The sequence below is a fragment of the Grus americana genome, chromosome 23 (assembly GCF_028858705.1).
Source record: "Grus americana isolate bGruAme1 chromosome 23, bGruAme1.mat, whole genome shotgun sequence".
NCBI lineage: Eukaryota > Metazoa > Chordata > Aves > Gruiformes > Gruidae > Grus > Grus americana.
Window position 1 is genome coordinate 6083108 of NC_072874.1, and position 26222 is coordinate 6109329.

The 26222-nt window shown below is 44.2% G+C and overlaps 1 protein-coding gene across 1 annotated transcript; it reads right to left on the reverse strand.

The window, feature by feature from the left end:
- Nucleotides 1-638: 638 nt before the first annotated feature.
- LAPTM5 (lysosomal protein transmembrane 5) lies at nt 639-26013 on the reverse strand. Its single transcript, XM_054802700.1, has 8 exons — nt 25844-26013; nt 16782-16875; nt 7840-7916; nt 7000-7128; nt 6366-6491; nt 5729-5824; nt 2383-2475; nt 639-1420 (listed from the first exon to the last, which is right to left on the reverse strand). Exons 1-8 carry the CDS (start codon nt 25928-25930, stop codon nt 1346-1348), a joined length of 777 nt encoding a protein of 258 aa, XP_054658675.1. The 5' UTR covers nt 25931-26013; the 3' UTR covers nt 639-1345.
- Nucleotides 26014-26222: the final 209 nt, after the last annotated feature.

A 26222-nucleotide genomic window follows, 5' to 3' on the forward strand; every position in this document is an offset into this window, starting at 1 on the left:
AAGGAAGTCATCACCCTTCTTCAGTGATGAGAAAACCAGACCAAAAGTATATGACCAACATCATTATCTTCACCCTCATATACATAAATACACATCCAGTGAAAAGAGCATGGGGCAGCACTAACATTTCTTATTTATACTTTGGCAAATCTGCCATTGAAGTTTGTTGTTTTGTTTCAGAGCAGAACAAAGACCCCAGGCTGTGGTCCACATCATGAGTAATGCTGGAATAGTTATTACTGAGCAAATTACACTTTCATAGAGTTGTTTTAAAAAGCTGACAATGATCAAAAAAGGTGAGCTACCTCTCATCTGTCATCAGCAACATTATTCACTAACATCACCAGAGACTGACCTGTGCAATCGGAGTCAGTTGTGAACATGCCACAGAAAGCATGCCTGCGGCAGGATCTTTATCACTGGTGATAATGTACAAGAGGAAGTAACAAGCTAGATTTTTAGATGAAATTGCTAGGTTGGCTGTTAGAAATGTCATCTTTTCCTTTAAAAAATAACATTGGCCTAAGCCCAAAGAACCATTTTTGCTAACTATTTTTTTTAGAAAGCAAACTATTGCTTCCTCATGACATACTTGACACAGCAAGGACAGCATTGTTCAGAAATCAGACAGCAAAATATTGAAGCCATTAACATTTTATTTTTTTTAATTGAAACTCATCTTTCAAGTCACACTAAAAGCAAAAAAAATGCAAACACTCAGGTGTAAAATGGCAGAGCAATACTGTGACAATTCTAGCATGTTGTACATTCTGGAGTACACACTATTGATCATCACCACAAGCAGACAGGATGAGAGCTGCATCATAGTTCACTTGATATCTTCATTCTTTTGCTGATCCCTTTCCTGTAGGGTCCTCATTAAAAGATGCTGGTTAGCATAGCTTCAGGGTTGGACTATCTCAGCGAAAAGGTTCTTGCCTGTTTTCCCTCCATTCCACTTCCTAAATGTCTCAGCTGCTGAGTTAGGTGTGAGACAGATGAGAAACAGCATCTTGCTGGCATAAAGCAAGCCTGACAAGGGATTCAGGCCAGTGCCTACACTTCACATTAGCCAGATGTCAGAGGCCAGTGATGGGAACCTCTGTGATGTCTGGTGCCATGTTTATTAAAATTAGCACTGCAGCTTGGTAGTACCAAGTCAAAACTGCCAGTGCAGAACAAGGTACCAACTCCAGTGGTTCACCATTACTCTTTGTAGGCTCATAAAGTGAGATGGATTGTAATAAGCATGATACTGCTATAGAGTAAGGACTTCTCAATGAGGCTGACTATCTGACAGAAGGGGTAAGAGCCACAGATGTCATCTTCTCTCCATGAGTGGAGCTTAGACTGCTACATAGGGTGGTGGGGATTCCTTGGAAGGCAACTCTAAGGCTTCCTCATACGATGGCAGCACAGCCTGAAAGAGAAGACCATTAATTATGCTCTGGGGATCACATGAAGGGTTTCAAGTGGATTTGATCTTGGATGTGTTTCTCTACCTAGTTCAAAGCAGGGTAAAAGAACCACATGGGCTGAAAGAGATAAAGGGCAGAAATCCAGAAGAGTTAGAGGTCAGCACTTTATAACCACTCTGCTGCCAGTCCCACCTCCTTCTCCCAAAGCATGGCTGCAATAAATGGACCAAGGCTCTTTAATGTCCAGAATATAAGCCTCATTGCCTAAGCAAAGAAGCTAAGCTCAGATCATTGCAGAAGGCCATGATGCATGCACAGCAGGGGCACACACTGCTGGCAAGACAAGGCTTATCATATTTGGCAAATTTCAACAAGACAAATGCCTACACTTAGCATTCCATATTCTTCCTCTTTACTTCTCATCCATCTTTTCAGTATCTCTTATTTTTGGAAAGTCTTCAATACCTTTCCATTGTGTCACAGCAGCTGGACGCTACTGCTAAAGAGATCATCGGTAATTGAAGGACATTGATATTCATTATTTAGCAAACTGTTAGGATGAAGGGCAATGCACCAAATCTCTCAGACGTTGATCCAGTGAAAGGTGAAGACAAACTTAATTTTAAACATGGGTAGCACTATTAGGCACAGAAACCAAAGTTCAACTGAAATTAAAAACACTTCTCTGGATCAGAGAATAAAAGTGATACATTCCCATTTATCTGCTTTCCCTGAAGCCTGATTTTCAGGTTTCTTGCAGATACCATTGACTTTGAAAGGTTTTATACAAAAGTAAAGTTAAAAGAATATAATATAAATGGAAACTGATTAGTACCTGATAGTGCACATTTGAAGGGACAAACTGTCTCTCAGTCCACCAAGAGCAAAAGTAAGGATCATCATGCATCTCATCAGTCTAAACCATGCCTTTTCATGGTGTAAACCTGAAGCAGTCTTTACTCACCTTTTCAACTGCTTGCGAGTCAACTTTGGCCTCCTCTCTCTTGCTGGCTTTTATATACTTAAAGCAGCTCAGGACACATTTGAACATATAGGCCTGAAAAGGAAAGGGAAATCTGCCATTGCATTGCCAAGTCAACAAGAGCATTTCCACTTTTGCCATCATCCTGCTGTTGTCCTACTCTCTTCTCTGGAGGAAGAAGTCTGGGAACATGTGTACCAAGGTCATAAATCCGTCTCTCTTGATCCTTCACTAGAAAGGTGACAACTTCATCTATTTGGAATAGTACACTGGCGTGGGAAGTCAATACGATTAGTAATACCATTAAGTATAAAGCACACTCTTAAGACACCTGAGAGCACAATGTCATCAGGTATAGGAAAGCACAGCATGTCTTTCATGTTATTTTTCTGAGCAGGCTACAAAGTTTGAATGTCTCAGAAAAGCCCCTTGGGCACAACATCCACCTCCCAGAGATTCAAGGCTCCCTAGTCAACTAGGACTGACCTAAAAGGTCAGCTCATTCAACAAAATTCTATACTTGCAATAGTTACACTTTTCTGACAAGATCGTCTTGCACCTCACATAGTTACAAGATGCAATAAATAGGGCTTTTCTGAGAAAAATGGATCGATTGATGGATTGTGGCACAAGAAAATAAGCAAGGCCTGTGAAACATACCATATTAAATAAATATTTTCCCTACTCTGTGCAGCGAGGCGAAGTCGTGTGCCTCTTATTTTTATTGGCGTAAAACTCTATTTTAAAAACAGTTGGCATTTTCAAAGGAACATAGGGAGTTATATGCCTCAAGAACAAGCCATGTAGCTTAGGATTTCCTAGAACAATGAGGACTGTTTGTCTTGACACAAAGCCAAGACAAAGAACAAGAACAAGGACTGAAGTATCTGAGTTGAAGGAATCCATCTCTCAAACAAACTTCCAGAGATGAGGAGGTAAATCCAAGCTTTGACCACCTTTAGGGAATACTGCAAAAACCTTCCCCCTTCCAAAAGTCTCTTCATACAGACAGCAAACATGCAAGACACTGAAGCCATCGTATAAATGGTACAAAAAACCCCGCTCATCCATGAAAGAAACCCCAATAAATTAAAAAAATAATCATATAACAAAAAAATCCTATCTTTGATTTTGATTCTGGAAGAGTGTGCTGCAGTGCCAATCCAGTATCTGCACTGAACTCAATGAAGTTGACTTCAGCTAAGACTGCTGCAAGCAATAGCAGGTTTGAGCAGAATACATTAGTACATGCAGCTTATGTAAAGGCAGCCAGTGACCTTGGGATCATCCCATTACGGGCTAACTCAAAATATTCAAGAGTCACTGTAGGATACCCTTCTCCACACTGAATTGAAGAGGAAAAACTTCTCTGGCAGCTGTTGACATTGTAAGTGGATGGGGTGTTTGTACTGGAGGTCAGGAAGCGAGCTACTTCAGAAGTAATTATGTTAAACCCTTTCTTTCATTTCCCATCAGAAATGTTTTATTGTCCTTGGTTTCTGCATTCTTATCATCATGGTCATGGAGGGGGATGACTTATGATACTGAGGTGAGATAAAGATTACTTGTGGATACACAGATCAGCAAGGGAGACCGCCCTAATGGCGCTATGTAAGCATCACCCCTTTGCTCACTCTGCCCTTTGAATACTTTGCATCTCTGAGGAATTTAGACTTGAACATCTGGTAATATCATCATTGGGGCTCTACAAGCAAGCATACAACCAGCCACCACACTGGTAAGGAGCTGTGAAATTGCATGGAGAGACTTCTGCTGTAGCAACAGGACATGATCCCTGCAAAGGGTGGTGTTATATGAGAGAAGGGAGGGAGAGGAGCGTTATCATCCCCATAGCATTGTCAGACAAATATTTGCTGCCAAAAGGGTGAGCAAGGTCTTGCAGGTCTTATATGAGGTCACTGGCACAGGCACGCAGTGGGCAGGTGCCCTGTCTCTTCTTCATCTGACAAACTTCTAGCTGAGTTATGCTATGATGTGGGATGCAAATAACTAATTGAGGACAGTAATTGCAAGTTGGCAGGAAAACAGCACCAGATACACAGAAACAACATTTTAGTGTGTGAGCAATAAATGCTTGCAATGGGTCATTAAACAAGTCAATTTATGCAAAAAAATCCTGGGCAAGTCCAACATATTTAGATGCTACCTTGGTGTAAGCATTCAGTGACTTGAAACCGATGAGCCCTAAATTGGCCAAATGGCCTTTTTAGCTCTAAAATGTTTCATGTTGTTGCAACGTTCCTCACCAGATCTTTATCACTTGGAAGGAACTCTCTCATGACAATGGTTTTGCTAGACATGGGAGAGAGGAGGGATTGTCACTAAGTTTAAAGGATGGGGTTCCTAATGACTTGTTTTGGGGAGTTTAGTAGACCAAGGAGTACTTGTGCCTGTCCATTTTTTAATTATCCTTTCCCCAGCCCTCCTCCTACAAACTCCAGCGCAAAAGTCATTGCAAGTTAAGCAGTCTTGTAGCTAACTGTGTGGAAAATTCAAATAAACCGATTTGCCAGGTCAATGAGATTTCTGCTGAAGACCCATGATGCCAGCTGGGTTTCAGGGTTATCTCCACTCCCATTGCTCGGTTTATGCAATTATTAAAAGATATGCTAAAGTCATGTCTGCAGTGCAATCATACAAGACACTCCACTCTATATTGGCTTGTTTGGCCACCTGGGAAGACTCTGAATAAAAAAATGCTTTCCAACTAAGAAGTAGCATTTTTCACTGTGACAGAATCTGCTCAAGTACCTGGAAAGATCTGGTTTTCTTAGCTGGTCTGAAACCCCACAGTGAAAAACCTGTTCTCTGATCCATTGAAGCAAGAATAGAAACCGTCTCACAGTGGAGTTTCCTGAGATGTAAGCAGGATTCAGCAGCTTGCAGGTTTTAATTAAATTTCAGGGTATCAGTGTGCATGACTCTACTTACATCAGTGTGGATATAGCAACTTACCCAAGTGGAAGATCTAACCTGCTGCTTAATGATCTTAATTTATTTTGGCACACAATAGCAGAAGAGTTTCCTATATTTGTTTTTAAACATCTTCTAGAGATGAATGGGCAGTTTCCGGATATGAGAGAAATTTTGCTTTATAGCTCACATCTGCAGAAGCATGAAACCAGTGATTTGAATATTAGACCTGCCTCAGACACTACACTGAGGCATAGCTCCTGTTACGCCCAAGGAGAGACCAACGAGGCTTTCCAATGCCCTGGCAGACTTGAGAGAGAGGTAAAGCGTATTCATCCTATCCCCCAGGCAAGAGAGCTTCATTTCTGCCTCACCAGACCCTCCAGCCATTTACCTTCAGGAAGAGGACAGCAATGAATGCAATGGTGAAGGTGACCATCACTTTGGCATATTCCTCTGTTGGTAACTTCTCCAGGGTTGGCAAAAAGTTCTGTGAAAAGAGGGAGAGGGTCTCAGTCATAAACGCTTCTTCCCTCTACCAGGGTCACACAAAGTGGTGGATAACCCAGCAAGTTTCTCAGCCTGCCTCTCAGAAAGGTGGGACAGGCCACCTTCCTTTCCTCATCAGAAAGATTTTTCCTCCTACTGTTTGCACTCCTTTGGCAAAGATTTTCAGAAGACTATTTAAATGAGAACTAAAAGTATCACTGTTTAATAAAGATGAAAAGTTGATGCGCTTTCAATGTATGCAGGCAGGCTCTATCCAAATCATTTTGCTCTGCAATTTGCATCCATAAGATTCTTACAAGAAAAACAGGGTGTACTTTTAAGAAACACACGCATAAGCAATCTGTCAATCAAGAACACGGTGTTGGTGATAACATATGGAAAATCCTCTTTTGTCATCAAACAGAGCAGTTCTGGGTATACCACAGAGATCAGAGAAAGTTTATTATTTCTTAACAGCCACTGAAAGAAACTTCACAGGAGTTCACAGCATGACAAATCAGCTGGGCTTGCTCACTACCTACCCCGTTGTCTGAAGACTTGGGGCTGAGATAGGTAGGGACCTCCATGTAAGAGCTGCAGAGAGTGAGAATACTCAGGCAGAAGTCCAGCAGCTGCAGAGCCAGGAAAGGGATCTTCAAGTGTCCCTGCTGCAAGAAGGACAGGGAACGGGGAATTTTGTTATGATTACAAGATGCGTCACTTCTATAGATTTTTCTCCCCATTTTACGCAGGGCCTGTGCTTTGTTCACACTGACAGACTAAGCTGTTTAATTCACTTGTACTAGCCAAATGATGAGCAAACCATCTTTTTGGGCCGATTTATACAAGCTCCTCAGAAGAGGTCTCTAGCTGGAGCAGTGATATTCCTAGCTTATCTCCAGCATTGGCACACCCAGAACAACCTCCCCAAAGCCCCGAGACAGAAAATCAACAGGAAGATTCCCAGACATGGGAAACTAAACAATGTCCCAGCTGTCACTAGTTTTCCTTGCACACCCTTCAGCCCCCAAGGATTGCATCCTGTCTCCAGCCTGTAGGACCTGCCTTGCCATGAAGAACCATGGCCCAAGACAATGATCCTTTATTCCGACATTACGCATCAGTGTCCATCTCAGAGAACGGAGAAGACCACCCCAGAAGTGAGCTGTTACCTACCGTGTGGCTAAGGGAGGACACAGAAACAATCGCTGGGACTTGTAGGTAGGAACTGAACATTGTTAGGAGGCTGAGGAGAAAGTCTATGACTTGTAGAGCAAGGAACGGGATCAGGAGACGTTCCCTCTTCTGAGAAAGAAAAGCAATGCCAGTTATTTCTGTTCTGAAGGGGAGAATGAGACCAGCTATCAATACCTGAAAGGGCATATATTAAGGTACTCCGTGAATAAACACTTTCCTGGAATTTCTGCATCTAATTCCACATACTGTGATAACAATTGATTCAGAAACAATAAAGGGCATCAATTTGATTTTTTTTTTAACCCCCTTGGAAAGTTTCTGTGAGTTTTCATTATATGACATTGGCACTTGATTTTATCACAGCTGTCATACAGCTGTCCCCAAAGTTTACCACTATAGAGAAAGCTGGTTTCACACACCAATGCATGATCATGTCTTCTCCTGAGTGTAATAGGGGAGTTACAGTTCCCCTCCAGATCTGACTTACAAAAGAGCAAGGAAATGAGGCAATAAAACAACATTTCCAAATCATAACATTTCCATTCCTTAACACAAAAAGGTCTTGATGGAAATGTCACCCAGATTTGGTAAATCTGGCAGTTAGCGGCCTTGCAGATGAGCCTGAGACTGCAAACCAGCTGCCTTCCTCCTCTGTAAGAAAGCAGAGATATTTATCTGCTTTTTTGATCATATTTCAGCATTTTCAGTGAGCATCCTGAGTCATTTCAGTGACTCACTCATTTCACTGAGTCCCCTCTAATACCTCCTAACTAAGAGAGGCTTCAGCCAGCAGCTAAACATCATTTGTGGAGGACATACCTTCACCACACCAAGGAGGAGGTTGAAGCTGATGACAAACAACATGATGATCAACAGGAAACTGGTGATGACATCAGCTGAAAGTAATAAGAGTAATTACCATTACTAAAAGCTGGAGCCTAATGTCCCAATTCAATGATACCTGTAAGGAAGAACTAGAGTGTGATAACCTGACAGAAAGAACTGTGTATGTGGGGGAATGAATGCCATGCAGCTGGAATCTTTTCCCTCTTTTCCCTTTCTACACCCACTTTTTCATCTGTCTTCAAAGCTTCTCTTTCTTTAGCCACTGGGTTGAGCAGGCTGTCAGCACAGGCACGTGGGAGCCAAAAGCCTTTATTGCCTGGACTGAAATTTTAAATATCCTAGGCTAAGGTAAAATGAAGTGGGGAAAAGAAAAAAAGAAAAGGCAGGCTGCTTTTAGTTAATGTTTAATAAGTCTGAGTTGGAAATTATTTTGGGAGTCAAAGACAGATAAAGTAACCAACAGTGAAATTTGGCGAAAAATCTGCAAAATTCACAAGACAAGAAGCATGAGTTTTAACCACCCACCTCTGGTATGGACCACAGAGTTTCAGGGTGAAATGTCTCACCTTTACTCTCTATAGCTGTAGGATGCAACATACACATTAAAAATAAATGTGTGAGGAGAACAACATGAGACAGCTCTACCTACAGGGCTGAAGGTAATCTTTGTCAGCTGTTTCGGGTGCAGGAAGGTGATCTCTGATATACGAGTAGTTTACCACTGAACAGTTCCCAGGAAGCAACGTTGCTCTTGGTATTGCAGCCTGCCCTGATGAGGACTACCAACGCCTTGCTTGCACTGTACGGTACAGTATACACATTTGGTCTTTGTAGCAGCCTAGACAGTGTGAATATTTTTGGTAAGGTTCATTTGCTTCTTAAAAAAAGCTCACTCCCAAGTCAAAACACTGCTGATTTCTTTATCTGCCTCTGCATAACGTACAGTCTTTCACAGTGTCTCCTCCAACTCCTTCTCTGATTTCTTTCTTATTGCTTTACTCGAGTTTAAAACAGCAACAGTCTGTTTGGGGTCTTCAACTCCCAAGTTCTTGAATAAAGGGTTTAATTTTATTAGGAGAGCCAAACCTTTAGCTTTTTTAAAGCAACTGAACCTTTCCATAGGTATGTTTCTCAAACATCAGAAATATTTGATTACTGGTTTGCTTTCCCCCCAACTGCCTAATTTATTCCATAGCTATCAAATAAATCTAGTGCTTAACTATTTTTGTTCCATTACCCCTTTCACTTGCTTTCATAAAGAAATCTAGAAATTGTGCTTTAGCCTGTTGGATCCCTAATCTATTCCAGCTGCTCTGAAATCCTTCACTGCTCCATATTACCCATTTGTTTTCCCATGAAAATGCCCTTCCACCTCCCTCAGCTGAGAATGTTTGCCTGTAGCTTTCGTACCACATTACATTTTTAGTGGGTGGGAGAGTATTTCAGTACTTGGGCATACACCAAAGTGTCCTTAACTCACTAACTTGGCTGACAATACACTAAAACAATTTACAAAGATGTTGAGGCAGAAAAACCCATCCCTCTTTTCAGGCAGATAACACCAACACTGCTGTTTATAGCAAAAAAACATTTGCATTAGGGCAGTCACAGCTATATCATAATTTGGCAAGTTACTCTGAGGGAGCAAATGCAAACAGTCAGCCCAAGTCAAAGGGAGCGCCATGCTGGAGAAGGACAGACCTACCACCCGTGCTGCCCATAACATCTGGCAGGAGATGGGTGCCCATTAGATGCAGCAGCTGCAACATATGCAAACTGTCAAGTACTGCATCCAGGCCCTGCTAAGCAATGTGGGTATGGATGAATGCCAGTTGAAGAAAGGATCAAAGATGAGACTGAGAAGCTCTGGAGCCTTTCCAGGGTTGTAGAGGACCTGCCTGACAGCTGGGCTGAGCCACATCTGGCAGCAAGGGCAGGTGGCACCAACGGCAACACTCCTCACATCCTTACTCTGCTAGCAGAGTGCACTCTATTTCATTTAAATGCATTGATACAAAAGATATTTTAACTTCCCTCACTATCTTCTCAAGAATTAGTGACACACTTGAGTCTCCTCTAGAAATGAGATTTGCTGATAAGGAACCTTTAGTCCAAAAAAGAAGATCTGACCAGTACTTCCTTCCCTGAGCATGAGAAACCTCTTCCTTCTGGGACTCAAAGGGGGGAAAAAACCCTTTGAGGAGGCTGCATCCCTCAAAGAAGCAAAAAGAGCTTTTCTCAAGAGAGGGAGCAACACTACATGAGCTGCTGCACATGGAGGTGTCAGGCATTCAAGACCTAAAGGAGTGATCAAAAGTATCCAAAACACACATAACCCACATCAGGAAAAAAGTTTTACTTATAACCTGGTAAAAACCAAATGCAGGATCTGTTTACCACAAAGTAATGAGAATCAAAACACAGAAGACTTTGTCCTAGGAAACAGCAAAGAAAGAAAACCCGAATCCAGCAAGACCCAAACAAGAACAGAGAGGGAAATGGAGAAAGGGCTTCACTGCAGAAGAGGCTGCTCATAGCTTTGCAGCTCATGAGGGTCATGGGAAGAGCCTAAGCTTCAAGGCAGAAAACCAAACCCACCCTTCAGAAGCAGGAGAGTAGAGACAAGGCTGTGATCTGGTGCACACACAACCGAAGATTAACACACAGACAGCATAAACTCAAAACAACAACAACAAAAAAGAGCTTAACAAAGACAACAGACTCAGCCCTTGTGGGAACAGCCAGTCCCATTAAACCCCAAACTGCCTGAAGCCATTTTCCCTGGTTTTCCTCCCAGAACCAACAATCAGAACCTTTCCCCAGAGAGGATTTATCTCTTTAGCACAGTGTTTCCTCGGATTCATGACAGCTGTGTTTTCCTGCTTCTTTCTGCCTGGTCTCATGCTCCAGCTCTCTCAGCAGGCTCGCTAAGTAATTGGGCAACTGGCCGTTGCTTCTGCAGGCTAATTGCCGGCAGAACCCAGCTGAATTTTCCAAGCAGAACCTAGATCAAAAAAACCATAAACAAAATAACAAAGAAACAAAAAGCTCACAACCCTACTGACACAAAGGGATGGAAAGAAAATGAAAACCAAGAGAAAACAACTTTCCACTCACTGTCTGCCTCTTATTTGTTCACAGTGAACGTAGTCATCCTTTCTGCTGGCAGCAGATCTCTCTGTTCCAGGGATGTTTCAGTACCAATGGATTTGATCTCAGTAATCAAAGATTTCACTTAAACAAAATGACTTCTTCCTTTGTGAGAGCACATTTAGCAGATGGGCTAAAGGAGTGACTCCCTTAGTGGTAGCTGCTGGCTCTTAGCCCTGTCTGTGCAAACCTTCCATGAGATGGTAATGCAGTAGATGTTACAGAGAGGCCAAATGCCACCTGAAATACTTTGCAAGGGCTGGCAGAGCAGTGATACCTTCCAGGATCAGCAGTAGATCCCTGGGGTTTGAAGCACTTGCAGCCACAGCAGACCCTAGAGACCAGATTACTGTGACTACCATGCTCTTTCCAAGCCCAGCATCCGTTGTTTAAAAATATCAGACGGTATTTTTTAAGTCTCTTCAGTATTGCTCTTCATGCTTAGTTGGCCATTGTAGGATGAATGTTGGTCTCTCTTGTACTTAAAAACCCTCAGAAAAGGGCAAAATTTAGGAATCTTGAACCAAGCTTGAGCACCTGTATAATGTCAAATGCATTTTCCTCTCTGTTTCTCCTGCATGTTTGCCTGTGTTCCTATCTCAGGAATAACTTGTTTTCCTCTACAGCATCTTAAAAAGTACCAGAGTATTCAGAGAGTAACAGGGTTTATCCCTGTAGAAGGTGCACTGGCTCTTTGAGGGCTATTGATGAAGACAAGAGGCAATTCTTACAATAAAGGAAATTCCAGATAAAAGGAAGAAAAATCTTACAAGCAGTGATGCAGTCTTGAACAGGGATGAAGAGAGGTTGTGGAATTCTAATTTTGGGAACTTCAACTGGACAGAGCCCTGAGCAAGCTTCCCAACTTTGAAGTCATAGAATCACAGAATGGTTTGGGTTGGAAGGGACCTTAAAGATCCTCTAGTTCCATCCCCCTGCCTGTTTCAAGCAGGAGATTGGACTGGAGACCTCCAGGGATCCACCTTACTTTTGCTCTGATTTGATGATTACAAGATCAGGCAGGGAAGAAATGTTGCTCTTCACAAAGCCTGCTTCACTCCTGTAGCCCTAGAATATCCTACCTATAACAATATTTCAGTTCCACAGCCATCTCCGTGCTGGCAGTGCTACTTTATTGCTGGCAGAGAGTGTGGTGAGAGCTTGTCCCTGTTGAGGTCCCCTTTTTTTGCAAAAGCATACAGGAATAATCAGCAGCAACACATAAACAAACATGCTCTTTCTTATGCTTTTTCTTACTCAAATTCTCTGAGACTACCTAAGTCTCCCAGCGAATTTAATGAGAAGGAATATACGTGTGCTATGAAGTAAATGCCATTTTGCTTGGGGAGGTGGTGTAACCAGAATGGGGGCAGGACAGAGTCTCCCCAGAACTGCACTAGACATTTGCAATGCTAGCAAGTAGTACCAAAAAATCCCACCCATCCAACAGGAGGAGAGAGCATTTATTTGCCAAATGTCTATTTTTTATTAACTTCACATCAGGGTTTGTGCCCTGAATGCAGCCAGGAGGGACATTGAATGAGTCCTAATATTTCCCATGAATGCAGAGAAACTCCTTTATATTTTATGGCCCAATAAACTGGCATGGGAAATACAAACAGGGCTCATAAAGCTGTGGTTTAACAGTCGCATTCACAGATTGTCAAGGACGGCAGTGTCTGATTTGGTGCTGCTGATAAGCTGCAGGGAGTTGTTTCTGGACAGCTGCGTTCAAAGGATGGGCAGGATGGGTGAGGGAAAGAAACCTCCCAGTCCCTTTAGCTTTTCATCAGAGAAGGAGGGAATATTTTCTGCAGAGGATATGGTATGCATAGGATATGGTATATGCTGTGCACACAGGCCTGCAGGCATAACTGAGGTATTTTTCTTGGCTGACTGGACAGAAATTGAAACAACTTTTCCAGTTGTACTTTTGTCCACGGTGACAATTTTTATAGTCATTAATGAAAACTGAAGTGATTAATGAAAACTAAAAGTGATTAACATTTAGACTGTACACAGGTACGAATTGAAGACATCCTAAAGATCTGACCTATGGCAAGCAGTGGGGTGTAACCTTTTCAAGGCAGAAAACCATTCATGTTAGCAGCTTAGAACTGGAGAAGAGGTTTTAATTGAAATATTTTTTGGGGGACTGCTTTTTCGTTTTAATTTTCCAGCAGGAAAAGCTAGTCTGCCAAAGCTCACATGCTTTCAGGAATGAAGCACTGCCAATAAGACTTTTGCTAGGAAGGCTTCTCAGCTCCAGGAGGAGATTTCTAATAGACTGGAAATGGGTGAGGCTCCATGGGAAATGCACATCCACATTTCTGCTGTACACGAGATGATAGAGCGTAGAGATGTGAACCTAATTCTTCCAAATTGCAACTGAATGCCCCAAATCACCATGCAGCCAACCTCATCTCCTGTTCCCTCTCCGTGGCAAAATTAATCTTGTGTTATTTCTTAAATATTGGTTAGGTAGTAAATTTATATCTACTTTAGATTAGCCAACATCCTGGCTTTGACCCCACTAGAGGTGGGAAAATCAAGGCTCCCAAGGACAAAGAAGAACCTGGGTCTTCTTCCCATTTTAAGCCAACATTTTCAGCAGGTCTTATATTATTTTCATGATCAACTTTCATTGAAAAGCAAATTTCAGAGGAGCGCTCTCAGTCCTGTGCTGCCTGTGGCATCTTGTAAGCCAAGACAGCAAGGAGTAGCAGGCTGCGAGGGACAGAGCATCGCTCTTCTAAGGACAGCTGACCCAGTCACCCTTCCCATTACGCTGGCAATTGCAAAAACCTACAACAACCCCAATTCTCCTTCCTCTCCCTGATCATATCTGTGGAAGTCGAGGCCCATCCCATATCCTCTTTTTAAGGCAGCGAAACATACTGGTGAGAAGTCTTGAGTGTGCTCTGATTCCTGATAAAGAACTCCTATATATATTTTTTCCTACTGTATCATGTGAAAAGCCTTTTCCCATAAACCTTGCCTCGTTTATATTCTTGGGCCATGACTACAGCATTAGCATTATACATTCTGAGATGTGCTTTAATCTGGCAGGACCTACAAATAGAGCAGCAGATGCTGAGGGCATCGACAGAACCTCTCCCCAAATTGTTCTCCAACTCTTCCATCTGGGTTTTGAAGTCAAATTGAACTTTTTGCACTGCTTTGCTGTATTGCTTCCCTGCTAGCTTCTGGAAATAGAAGGGTTGCACTGTGTTTATTCCAACTATAATCAGAAAACACTTGCAATCTCCCCAGCAGAGCCCTTTGAAATGCTTGGGAAGAGAAGCCAAGTGGAAGTGCTGGGGATTTCATTATAAAATGTTCCTTTTTGTGTAGGAGGCAGTGGAAGAGGGGGAGGGGAAGACCTGTCATTTTGATTGTGTGGGAAGAGGGGAGGGTGTTAAAAACGGGGCCAATTTCACTCAGAACTGTTCTATTCTTAAAGAAAACCCTCCAGATTTTGCAGAAATGCACGTCTTGCTTAGAAAGCATATAATGGTTTCATATGGAAATTAACCGAAAAATCTGTCTCAATGATTTGTTTCTTTTTCTTTAAAGAATATGTTACTTAGATACTGGAAGAAAAGTAAAAATCATTGGCCTTGGATGATCTGTCTGCAAAAAATAATGAAAAACAATTGCCATTTTTACATAATGACAAATCGGGGGGGTTGGAACCAGATGATCTTTAAGGTCCCTTCCAATCCAAACCATTCTATGATTCTGTAAGTGTATCTGTGGGAAAGCATTCTGATCTGCAAATATCATGTTTGGTTTTCAGCAGTTCAGATCACTATTCAGATCATTATTCAGAATATATGTGCATACTCTACCATCAGGAAAAAATATTTCCACCTGTGCCCATGTCCAAGCCAGATACATCAAAACAAACCAAACAAACCCAAAGAAGGGAGGAAGACCTTAAGGTCACCCTTGCATTATTTTCTTCAGTTTTTATCTGTAAAATTAGAACTAGAAACATATGTTACAGAAATGGAAAACTGGATTCTCCTATGTATGTTGTCCTGACCCAGAAAACAGCCGGGTTTTAGAGCCTGTTGGGTGTATTGCATGTTGCCCTAATGGGAAAACTCTGCAAAAAGGATTTCCCAAGGCAAACATGATGCAAGTCTATACTGGGTGTTGAGTTAACCCACAGCTGCAGAGGGGCCTTGGTGGACCACAGCGAAGCAAAGTAGTCTCCAACCCACCCAGACTGGACTACTTCGGAAGTAATGCCCTGTGTGGAAGATGTGAGCCATGGCAGCAGACCTGCGCTCGGTGTCCTGTTAGCAGGACTCACCCAAATTTCCATTTTCCACTCACTGTTGATGCTTTTCAAAACAGCCTTGGTGGATCACAGCGGTGCCTCCTAAATGCCAGCTGGGGTCTTTTGAAAAATGTGAACCCATCTTGTAGCAATAACTTCACCCAGACAGTGACTATGCCTGTTTTGGTGCTTTCCACTATGACTCATACCCCAGGGACAAGTGAGTTTGGGATGTGCACGAATCTGCTGTACTTGATTTCTTTTTCCTCCACAGGGGGCCTCTCAGTGCATGCTTGCAGCTTGGGGAAGGACACACTGGAAAATCAGGGAACAGGCAAGTCCTTGATGCTGTGGGTTGCATTTTTCTCTGACTATCAGCCTTCTCTGCAGGGAGACACAATGCAGCGTGTGGGAGTCTGGTTTCTGTCTTTCTGAGCACAGCAGAGAAGGGTTATCTCAAGTTGTGGTTTTACACCAAAAAGTTACTAAGAAAAAGAAAAAACACCCTGCGTTTGTTGCTTCCTGTAAAATTAGCCTGGTTAAGTAATATTTGAGGTTTGGGGAGTTATTTTCTTTTAAATGGCACCCCACATGAGAAATCTGCCAGGTCACTGAAAGCCAAGCTAGGTTTTTCCTAGTTCAAGCCACAGGACTTCAATCAATGGTGATGAACATGATGCTTGGGACTGCTTGTGGGATACAAAACACCCTGGCTGCTTCTTCCAGATAACCAATGTTCTGCAAAAAACACCAGCAGTTGGCAACATCTGGGGATGGGGGCCAAAGGGACAGGGGGGAAAGGGAGGTGGGCTGGTGTGGCACTCTGAAGTGCCTTCAACTGTGAGGCAGGAGACCCCTGCATGGCATGACGGATAATGAGAAGAGGATGGCTCCATGGCATAGAGGGCAGGGTATTGGTGGCAATGTCAGGTAGCCCATGCACCCATGGGATGTAGGGTGGGGCTGTGATTTCTCCCCACTCTGGGACCCCAAGGTCACTGGCCAGACTAGGACCATGGAGGAGCTGGTCAGACACTTCAGCATTTTCCTGGAAAATGCCCAACGTGTAAAGGGAGTCAACAGTGTGTGTAAAGCTTACATGGTCTACAGTTGGTGAAAAGAAAGAGAAGAGGAAACCAGGGCTGCCAGATTAATGCAAAGTGTATTGCAGAGGGAGTGGGAAGGCTGGAGGAGTATGAGGGTACTGGAGAGTTTGAGCTGAGGGCCTGATCCACTGAACTAAAGACTTCACTGGGCTCCACATTGGTCTCCAAAAAGCCAACACAGCCACAGCCTAAACAAAAATCCAAATCTTTAGAGCCTAAACTTTTTTTCTGGCTCTGAGCTTTCGGCCTATCTGGTCTGAATACCAGTTTCCAATTTTCTTTGATGAAAAGAAAGAGGGACCAATGGAGGACTTTGGACTTCCTCTCAACCCCACAGACCCCTGCTGCTTTCCAGTACCCCAGTGACCTACCAATTCTGTAGTAATCCTTGTCCAGGTCTTTGCAAAACCCTTTTCCGCTCGCCACCTCCAAGGAGTACTCAATCAGCAGCAAAACACTCATAACCTAGGAGAACAAAAGCAAAAGACACAATTCAGTGGGCCATGGGCCAGCTTCCTATCAACAAATTTATTTCCAGGGAGCATGCAATGGCCACAGTCCTAAATGCAGGATAAGTCTCCAAGGGAGACAGTCATGAATAGTTTAAAATCCCTTACGAGGAAACACTGAGACAAAAGTTATCAGTTTATTAATGGTTTGGGTTCAACTGTCTTTTTCTGCCAGCTTCTGAAGGAGGGTGGAGGAATTTCAAAGTTAATGAGTTTTGTTTCAACATTTTTTATCCAGAAAGTCCTGGCTTTACATTTTGAGATTGCATTTTGCTTCAGAATTGAGCTAAATGTATCAATAGTATTAAAAAGTGTAAAAAGAAACACAAAAAGAATAAACAAATATCTGTAAGTCTACCTATAGCACTTCATTGACAAAAATAGTTTTCCTTCTTTTATTGATTTGAGAAAAATTGAACCAGAATGATTTTCTCTCCCTTCCCCACCAAGTTTCCAAGTTGGACTATCAAACCCTAGACTCCATGGTTCATCCCACTCTGAGTTTAGCAAGCTGTGAGATGGAGTGAGGTCTAGAGCTGTGGCCTCAGTCCTAGCACTGAACTTCTATATCCAAACAGTGATGATCTGCAGTGAAAAATCAATTTCTAACCCCCAGGTTAGGGAGAGCTCCTGCTGCATGTGGGGCACTGGGCAGTCAGGGGCTGCAGAAGACCTCCGTAAGGCTGGAGACCTCATCATGGAGCACCTCAGACAGCAGGTCCAGGGTGTTTCCATGCAAGTAAAACCAGGAAATGAGTAGGCACAATGCCAGACACTGCACCACATCCCTCCTGGGGATAATCTCACCCTGCCAGTGTGTACGCTACAGACAGCTCATGCCAAGGGGACCAAACTTCTTGTGAATTCGAGAACAAGAAGTCCAAGGCCACAACAGAGCAGCAGTCACTGCCTGCAGTGCCAGAGCAAGTAACACTTCTCGGGGTAAAGGACTACTCCGATGCCATTTATTGCTTCTTCATCACCTAACTGACAGTTTCAGCACTGTATAGTCAGACGGCCCGTTTCTGACTCCACTATGCATCCAACCTTGTTCATTGCTTTCTTCCTTGTTCTCCGATCTCTCCTGTCCTCCCTCATGCTTGGTATATCTTTCATTTCTTGTGCATTTTTAGGCTGTAGCAAGCTGGAGCATAGCATGGCCTGCCAGTCCCATACCTACAGCTGCGCAGCGTGCGCTGTGTTATTTTAAAATTGGCTTAACAGCGTGGGTGGTTGGGGAGGAAGCCTACGTTCCCCGAGGATGCAGGAAACACGGGCTTGTCACCCTGCAGCTGCATCTCACTGTCTGGACAAGCTCTCTGACCTCTCTGCTGCTGTGCACATTGCTGCCACTTCTCCGCCTGAGCTTTACCGCCGTCCAGGAGGACATCTTGCCACAACAACAGGGCACACCTGAGAGCAGAGAGCAGGAGTCAGACCAGGAGAAATGCACAGACCGTCATGCCCTGTGCATTTTCCCTTGGAGAGGTGGGAACTGAGTCTGCAGGAGAGGAACTCCTGAGGTGTGCAAACAATGGAGAAACCTGTGCAAACATGACTCTCCATCTTCACCCCACTAACGCCAGGTCCAGCACTGGGAGCACCCATTCTGTAGACTGTTCTCCAGGGAGAGGACCCATCAACAAAGGTACCACCACCAAAAAAGCGGTGGTCACGAAGAGGTGAACGACAGAAGCCATTTTATCTGGACTGCACAACCTCTGTCTGTGAGTCATCTGAACCCCTCTCTGATGCAGGAAGCAAGCATGGGTAGCGTATAGCTGAAACAACTTTTTCACAATATTTATAGCAGCCTTTCATTTCAACAACCGCTTAAAGAACTGATGCAGGCATGGAGAAACCGGAACTGTTGCGGTCTGCGCTTGCGTTTGCAAACTTTATGTATGGGAAACAGCACAAAACCAGCAACTGCAGGGAGATGAGGCAAACCCACCTGCAAGTGAGCGGAAGGGGGAATATCTTTTGTCTTTTGCAGAGCAGTGGCTGGAGGTGCCATACAAGATCCAGGCAGAGTTCAGGCTGGAGTAATGTACAGTCAGATGTGCTGGGGCTGACATTGCAAGCCAACAAAATGAAGAGGCATGGAAAGAAAGACTTTGCATTGCCCTGAAATGGGGAAGAACGGCTGGGTGGGATGGCCTGCAGCAGAGACAGGAACTGAATGCAGACTGTCCCGCTGTCTCTGCGTAGCTGCAGGAGACCTAGAAACTATCTTCAAAACCAAATTCATCAACTTCCTGTGCCACAAGTTCCAAGTGCAGTTTCCAGAAGAGCTGTAGCACATCTCACAGCACCCTTTGCTGCCAGAGCGAGCGTCCACCAAGCTGCACTCTTGCTGCAGTGGGGACCAAGGACCCTGTGTCCCACCATGAGCCTTCCCTCTGAATCTAAAATACTGTCTAGAGTCTGAGTTGGAGCAAAGGATGTGTCATGTTTTGTCCTGGCCTGTCTGATATCAGATTGTTCAATAGTTACATGAGACACAGTACTTTTTTTTTTTTCTTTTTTTTTGCCATGCAGTAAATGAACTTTGCAATTTGTTTGTGAGGCTGATAGGAAAAGGAGAAATATCTAGACCTCGTTGCATGGGGACACGAGAAAGTTAACATGAATTCAGTTTAATGTAACAGTGTTTGAAGTCCCATGGAAGCAGTGAAACTGGTCAGGGATGAAATTGCATCAGTCTGAAGTTTCTTTAAACTTGACAGTGTCCCCTGGGATGTAAAGGATCTCTTAACTAACTACACATGGAGATCACACGCTGATGTCAAGTTCTGTAACTTGCCTGAGATGTTTCATGTACACACTCCTGAGGAGATTTCACTTCCCTTATTGCTACTGTTGGTCAAACCCCTCAAATGTCAGTATGGGAAATATAGGAAGAAAATGCTTTTTCGGGTTTCTGTTAAATGGAGACCTGAGCAAAATGGATGACCTGAGCCCTAAACATCAGTTTTATTCCTGAAAGACGAGTGAACAAAGGACATCAAATCCCAAATGCTCCCATCCCAGAGGGATTTACAGCCAGAGCAGAGTCAGAGCCTAAACTTCAGCACGAAGAACCATCTCTAATGCCTATCAAAGAGGGGAACAGTAAAGCAAAAAGCTCCTGGTTTCCTTGCAAGTGTTGAAATGAGCCACACAACCAGACACACTGCAGTCCTGTAAAATAAGTACACGTCAGATAGAAAACCCAAGCCCAACCTGAAGGTTAAGGAGAAGACTTGTAAAGTGAAAGTTGGTTTAAACTTTCCATTTAAAAGGGCTTTTGCATAGAAATAACAAGCCACTGAACTGCAACAAGATAAAAGGACAATGATCTGTGTGCCCTTCCCTTGGCTCTCCATCACAAGTGCCGTGTGAGGACCAAGATACCTCTCCATCATCTGACTTTGACACGCTGCTGCCGGGCATGTGACAATCTCATTTATTCCTGCAGAGAATATACATACAAGGTGGTGAAACCTCTACAGTGAGCTGCTCGCCTCAATTTGAGAAGAAGGTAGAGAAAGATTGATGTGGTCTCTGCCTGGCACTCCTTGCTCCACAAGGCTCTGTATATTCTCACTCGAGATTCACCCTTCAGCTCCAGAAGAAACCAAAAGATTCCCATTTCAGACAGACAGGACTGCTCAGACAAGCATCAAGCTCCCTTTCTTATTGCTATGTCACGGCAGGAGAGAGGCAGGCTTAAGATAGGAAACTTCATCTCCCATCGCTCAATTTGCAGCTCACTTGGTGGGCTGCAGTCTGCCAGCCCCTCCACCAGCCAGCCCTTCTGATTTTATCTCCTACAGCTGGAACTTTGGGAGGACACCTTTTATCTTATTGCTGCCTCTGCTTAAAAGGAGTGCTTCAAGTTTCTTGGTAAAAGATCACTAACACCAGGAAATTAAGTGACTTAGCCAAACAGTGTAGGACTGAGGTAGAGCCAGTCGTTAAACCAAGGCAGCTAAATTGGGGGTGTCTTGCAAGGCAGAATCTTAACAGCATGACACACACAGCCCCTGTTCCCTGGTGAATAATTTTGCTGCAGCTGCAGTAGGGTTTAAACTGCTGTTAGAGGTTGTGTCATGTGCCTTTCTTTTCTGAAATATGTGCAGCTTGACTGATCTCCAAATAATTTATCTTTATGCACATGGCCTTGGTGTGACGACTGCTCCTTTTTTTTCCATACCCAGAGTTTCTGCAAGAAGAGCTTGAAGCCATAATGAACAGGGGTCAATAGGGACAGTGACATGCTGCTCCAACAGTGCATTGGGGTGCTGCAAAGGTTTCTGACAGCACTGCATGCAAGCAGGTGATACCCAGCACTTTGAAGGCAAATAGCACCACATATAAATGCAGTCCTTTCAGTGCTTCGCCTTTTCTTCCTTTAATTTAAAAGTGGTTGTTGTGGCAGGGTAGGATGAAGTGAAGAGTGTTTTTAGCTCCCATTTGGTTTCCTTTCAAAACATTTTATCTTTTTCCTTCCTGCTGCCTCCTTCTCCCCCTCTTGTTTGTGCACCAGAAATGCTCCAGGAGGACGAGGGAGCAGCACAAGGTCTGCTGAACCTCTCAGGTCAGCCACAGCCTGGTGAAGGTGCAATGAATTGCAGCTCTGTACCAACAAGAGTCACATCCACAGGTGAGGGCTGGACCTGGGGAAGGTCCCAGAGACGAGACTTTGCTCCTTGAGTTCAAGAACTGACAAAGGGAAGAGCTCAGCTGTGACAGAGGCCAGACCAAGCTATAGACATGCTGCTTTCTAAGAGCTCCTGTGGCTCTAATCAAGGACTAGTAGCAAATGAATTGCAGGGTTTCTTCCCATGCTGTGTGCACAGAAGCAACTTTCTGGCCTTGTTCTTGAAGCTAATGTCAAATAACTTGAGGTGCTTCATGCCTGGAAGGAGTCAATGAGCAGAAGGACAAATTCCTCCATGCTTTCTTTGAAAGACATGTGCAAGTCACCTCACAAGACCCAGTGAAGCTTTGCTAATCACACAACTCTAGCCTTTCCGTGTTCTTCTCCTTCTTTCCTGTTTGAGAATACCCACGATTTATTTCAACTGTCTATGGAGAGATCAGCAGTGAGACAAATCTAATTTATAGGAGGACAAGACATCACCACAAAGCCTGAGAGCTTGTGTTTGATGGCATTACTATCACCCAGCATCACTATGATTCATCACTAGGACCCATAGCAATAATTTATACTGATACAAACCAACAGTATTGATGTAGCAAATCATCCAAGTCACTGCTGAGTTATAAATCCCTTTTTCTTTTTCCCTCCCTTTGCCCAGCTGCAGCTACATGATCAAAAAAGGTGAGGAAGAGGTATGGAAAAATATTTGCTATTCTATGTTATCTCTTAAAGCTGTAAGACAAGACAATCTTCTCAAAAAATCAAACTGTTTCCCAAGCGGTTCTGTGTAAAGGAAACCCACTGCGATGGTACAGTAGGTACAGACACACTGGGACCCGCAGAGACTTGGGGAGTTAGGGACTCTGGTATTGCAGTGCCAGTCACTCTGTCAGGAGCCAGCAGCAGCAGGGTTGAAGAGGTGAGGGCTCAGGCTGCCCCTGTCCATTCCCCATATCCTTTACCTGGTCAGCTGTGGTCTTCAAGAGCATGTCTGGCTCGTTAGTCTAAACCCAAGTTGCATGTTAGTTGCTAATGCTCCCCAGCACCACATGTCCTGCACTGACTTTGTACATCATGCTTGTGCATATCTTACGGTAATCGCTCTTCTGGTTTTGCAATGACCCACCACAAAGTTTCAGAACTTTGGTGACCCCAAACCCTCCTGACCACCAGCCACATCTGGATGGTCACTGCGATGGTTGTTGAACTGCAAAAGAGCTGTCATTTAGAGACACGGGGATCTTCCTACCCAGGAAACCCTAGCACTGGGGACTACCAATGTGGGCAGAGGGAGAGCAGAGCAAGGACCCAGCTGTGGCTTTGCAGGATTCTCTCCAAAACCATGGTGAGATCCCATGGTGAGTTCATGTTCCTTGTGATCTGTCAGGTGCAGGGTGAATCCAAATCATGCCCTGGCAGAGCAGAAAGGGGACACATGCAGGTGGCTTTGACCGCAATGTAAGAGTTTGGTCCTCATTAAAATATCAGGCAGAGTTATTATTGCTACGTTCTTTCCTGTGAACGTGCTTAAGACATGCTGTGGGTGATGGGCAAGTCTGTTTTAAAAATGGTCTGAGAGTCACATTCATGCTTGACGCAGACTTGTCGCACATAGAAGAGGGTCAATGGGTAGCTCCAGCACTAGACCCCTGATGGCCCATACTGCCATACTTAGTTTGCTCCCTGGCTTTGGTTTGAATCACCCCAACCACTTTTCTTCAAGACCTATCTGCTCCAGAAGGGGCTGACCCCAAGCCAGGCAGCATCCCTTGGCTTCAGGGCCCAGGATCAGTCTTTTACCCTCTTTTAGTTAGAAATGCAGAGAATCTAAGCGTTTTGTCGCAGATACCTGTCCTTTTCTTTATATAGGATAAGGTATAAACTACAACTAAGTATACCACAGATAATCTCTGATTTTTTGAACCATGTCTCCATTGCTAACAGTCAGGAGAGGGATAACATTCATGGACCTTTGAACCTCTTCTGCAAATGCTTTCCCGTGAGCACTGCAAAGGCTCACTCCAAGGCTCTCTGCCTTTTGCTGTTCAAAACTCACCTGATGTCTTCAACAGACCCACAAAATATTTTTGAAATAACACACCTTTCATATGATGTCACTGGTTAAGTTTTGCCTGTTAGCCAGCAGGACCAAGAGGTGGTGCCTCATTCTTTTCCATCACGCACTGGTGCAAATCTTTCTTTTTGTTAGTGGCATCTTGGTGAAACACTTAGAAAAATGTGCCTCAGTTCAAAGCGTTTGCTGACTTCTGAGAAAGACAAAGGAGGCTTTTTTATGATTCACGCTCCCAGCTAGGAAAAAATAGTTCACTTTCTATACCTCTATTTCACTACTGATAACAGATAGTTCACGTCGCAAGGCGTGGTTGTAGCCCTCTGCAGAAAATGCAGAAAAGTTCCCTGGCTTGTATTTCCTACCTTTGCGCAGACCTTTAATTTTGCCAGCTCCTCTTCAGATCTTGGCTATACTTCCTACAAGGGTTCCATTTCTAAACAGTTCATGACCATCGCTCTGTGATGGCTATATGTTTAATTGGTTGTCAGAAATTGCTTGTGCTCTGCTGCAAACTCTCAGGTTTCATATGTTTCAATTTTTGTGTCTTGGGGTCATGAGAATGCACAAGAAATGTGGCAATTTCTTTTTCTTTAAAGCAGTGAGATTATAAGCTTTGAGCTTGTGGCAAAAAGACAAGTAGCCTGCCCAGGGTGTAATCTGGATGCTCAAAAAACAGAAAGCAAAAGAGGTTATAAAATTGCATGATTCTTTTAACCAACCTTGTAATGTTTTTGAGGTCCCCAAATGATTAAAATATGCTATGGAAAGGCCACTACAGCACCTGGCTTTGAAGTCATGCCAGGGGAAAGATGTTGGCAGTCACATGAAGATGCGCTGGAGACCCAAGTTTCTCTGCTCTCCTGCTCTGGGCTGGCACAAGACCATCTCCTGCCCCAAACCAGGGAGGTGCAGAGATGCTGCGCTGCGACCAAGCACAGCCACCCTGTCCAGCAACCCACAGTGCTGCTGCTCCTGGCCTGTTTATAAAATCCTATCATTCACCGAATGCTTTCCATTTTTCTTAGTATCCAAAAAAGCAACTAAACCAATCTCCAGATTTCTTTGCCTTTCATTTCATGAGTTGAATCCTCCACCAGTGTATGCAGGCATAGCATCGTGGAAGTCAAAACCATTAAACCAGCACGTCAGACCGCTGTCTTGGCTTTGTGTGAGAGAGGAGGGGGCTATGCTGCAGTGAGGATTTGCTCAGGCAGCTTGGATTGCTTCTGCTGCCCCAGGAAACCTGGCTGGTGTCGTGGAGGGACCATAATGTGTCCTTCCCACGCGTGGCACGGCTGCCACAGTTGCCATGTCCAGCACGTATGTGCAGCTACAGCTCCCCTCACTACACTTTTCCTGTGCAAGGAGCGAGTTAAGAGCCCCCGTTAACCGTTATCACCCTCCAGGCCTCCAGCCTGTGACTACGCACACCGAGTGCAACAGATGAGATTTTTCTAACCAAGTGCCTCTGCTGTGCAAGAAACCACATCCTCAGTATGACTTAAAGCCACCTGAAAGTATCTCTGTGCAACCAGGTGGATGGGAAGAAATGTCCCTCCAGGCTCTGCTGCCTCTGCTCGCTGCCATCTGTGCCCACCCCCGAGCAGTTATGCCAGCTGCCTGGCAGCTGAACACGGTCACAGATCAAAACAGAAACCAAAACGGTGCATGTAGTGTCCAACTGGCCATAGAGAGAGAAATGAGGCAGCTTTACCCCACCCGCCCTTTGCTTGCCTGGGGCCCAAATCCCTGCTCCCTCCAGTGACCCGTAATTTCAGCACTCCCACAATTTCCATTGCCAATGTTCTGCCCAGCTTCTAACCAACAGGTCCAGGTAGCCGTGCTGAGCCCTGGCCAGGCTACACACCCCTCTTACCAGAGCTCTTGCATTAAGCTGCAAGGGAAAAACAGGAAGCAGAGTGAGTTTCCATGAGCTCCAACGGGGAGAGCCAGGGAAAAAATAGTTAAAAAACCCTCACAGTACAAAAAATTTCTTCCTGCCTTCCCCTTTCCCCCGTGCCACCTTCTCCTCTTTTGCCCATCCCTCTTAAATCATTGGTTTGTCTTTTTTGGGAAACCAGAAAAGTCAACAGTCGGGAAACCTTGTGATCTGCAATGATTACACCTTCTGCAAAGATTACACCTCCGCCTCTCTTTTCTCATCTCCCTCTCCCTGTCCCCCCTTTTAGTCTTGTAACTTACCATGTGGAAGATCCCTAGAGCGACTGTTGCTGTCTTGATGTTGAAGCAGCAACATTTGGGGGGCTTGGTGGTCATTTGGGCAGTCATTTTCTGATCCCTGCGCACAGCTGTGAGTTAAGGAGGTTGAATTTGCAGCAACCGCCCCACTGAAAAGCGAAGCGAGCAGTGCAGCTCAACTTCCTTCCTGGTCTATAAATGTGTTAAGTCATCTACAAAGTCACATGAGGTCTTTGATTTCTCAATAATAAAGAAAGCAAAATTGTGTTGCTTTTCTAACAGATCTTTAACTGCTTGCGCATCCCAGATGGAAATGTAAGCACAAGTGCTACTTCGGGCAGGTGGTGTCCAGCAAGTGAGATGTACGAGGAGAGGAGAGCTC

Bases quoted from the DNA above. Each gene is read 5' to 3' on its own strand.
- LAPTM5 (XM_054802700.1), bottom strand. From the start codon at position 25,930: ATGACTGCCCAAATGACCACCAAGCCCCCCAAATGTTGCTGCTTCAAC. The intron at 6,492-6,999 runs GTAGGTAACAGC...TCCTTCTTGCAG, and splicing joins TGTCCTCCCTTAGCCACACG to CAGGGACACTTGAAGATCCC. The intron at 2,476-5,728 runs GTAAATGGCTGG...TTTCCTTTTCAG, and splicing joins TTGCTGTCCTCTTCCTGAAG to GCCTATATGTTCAAATGTGT.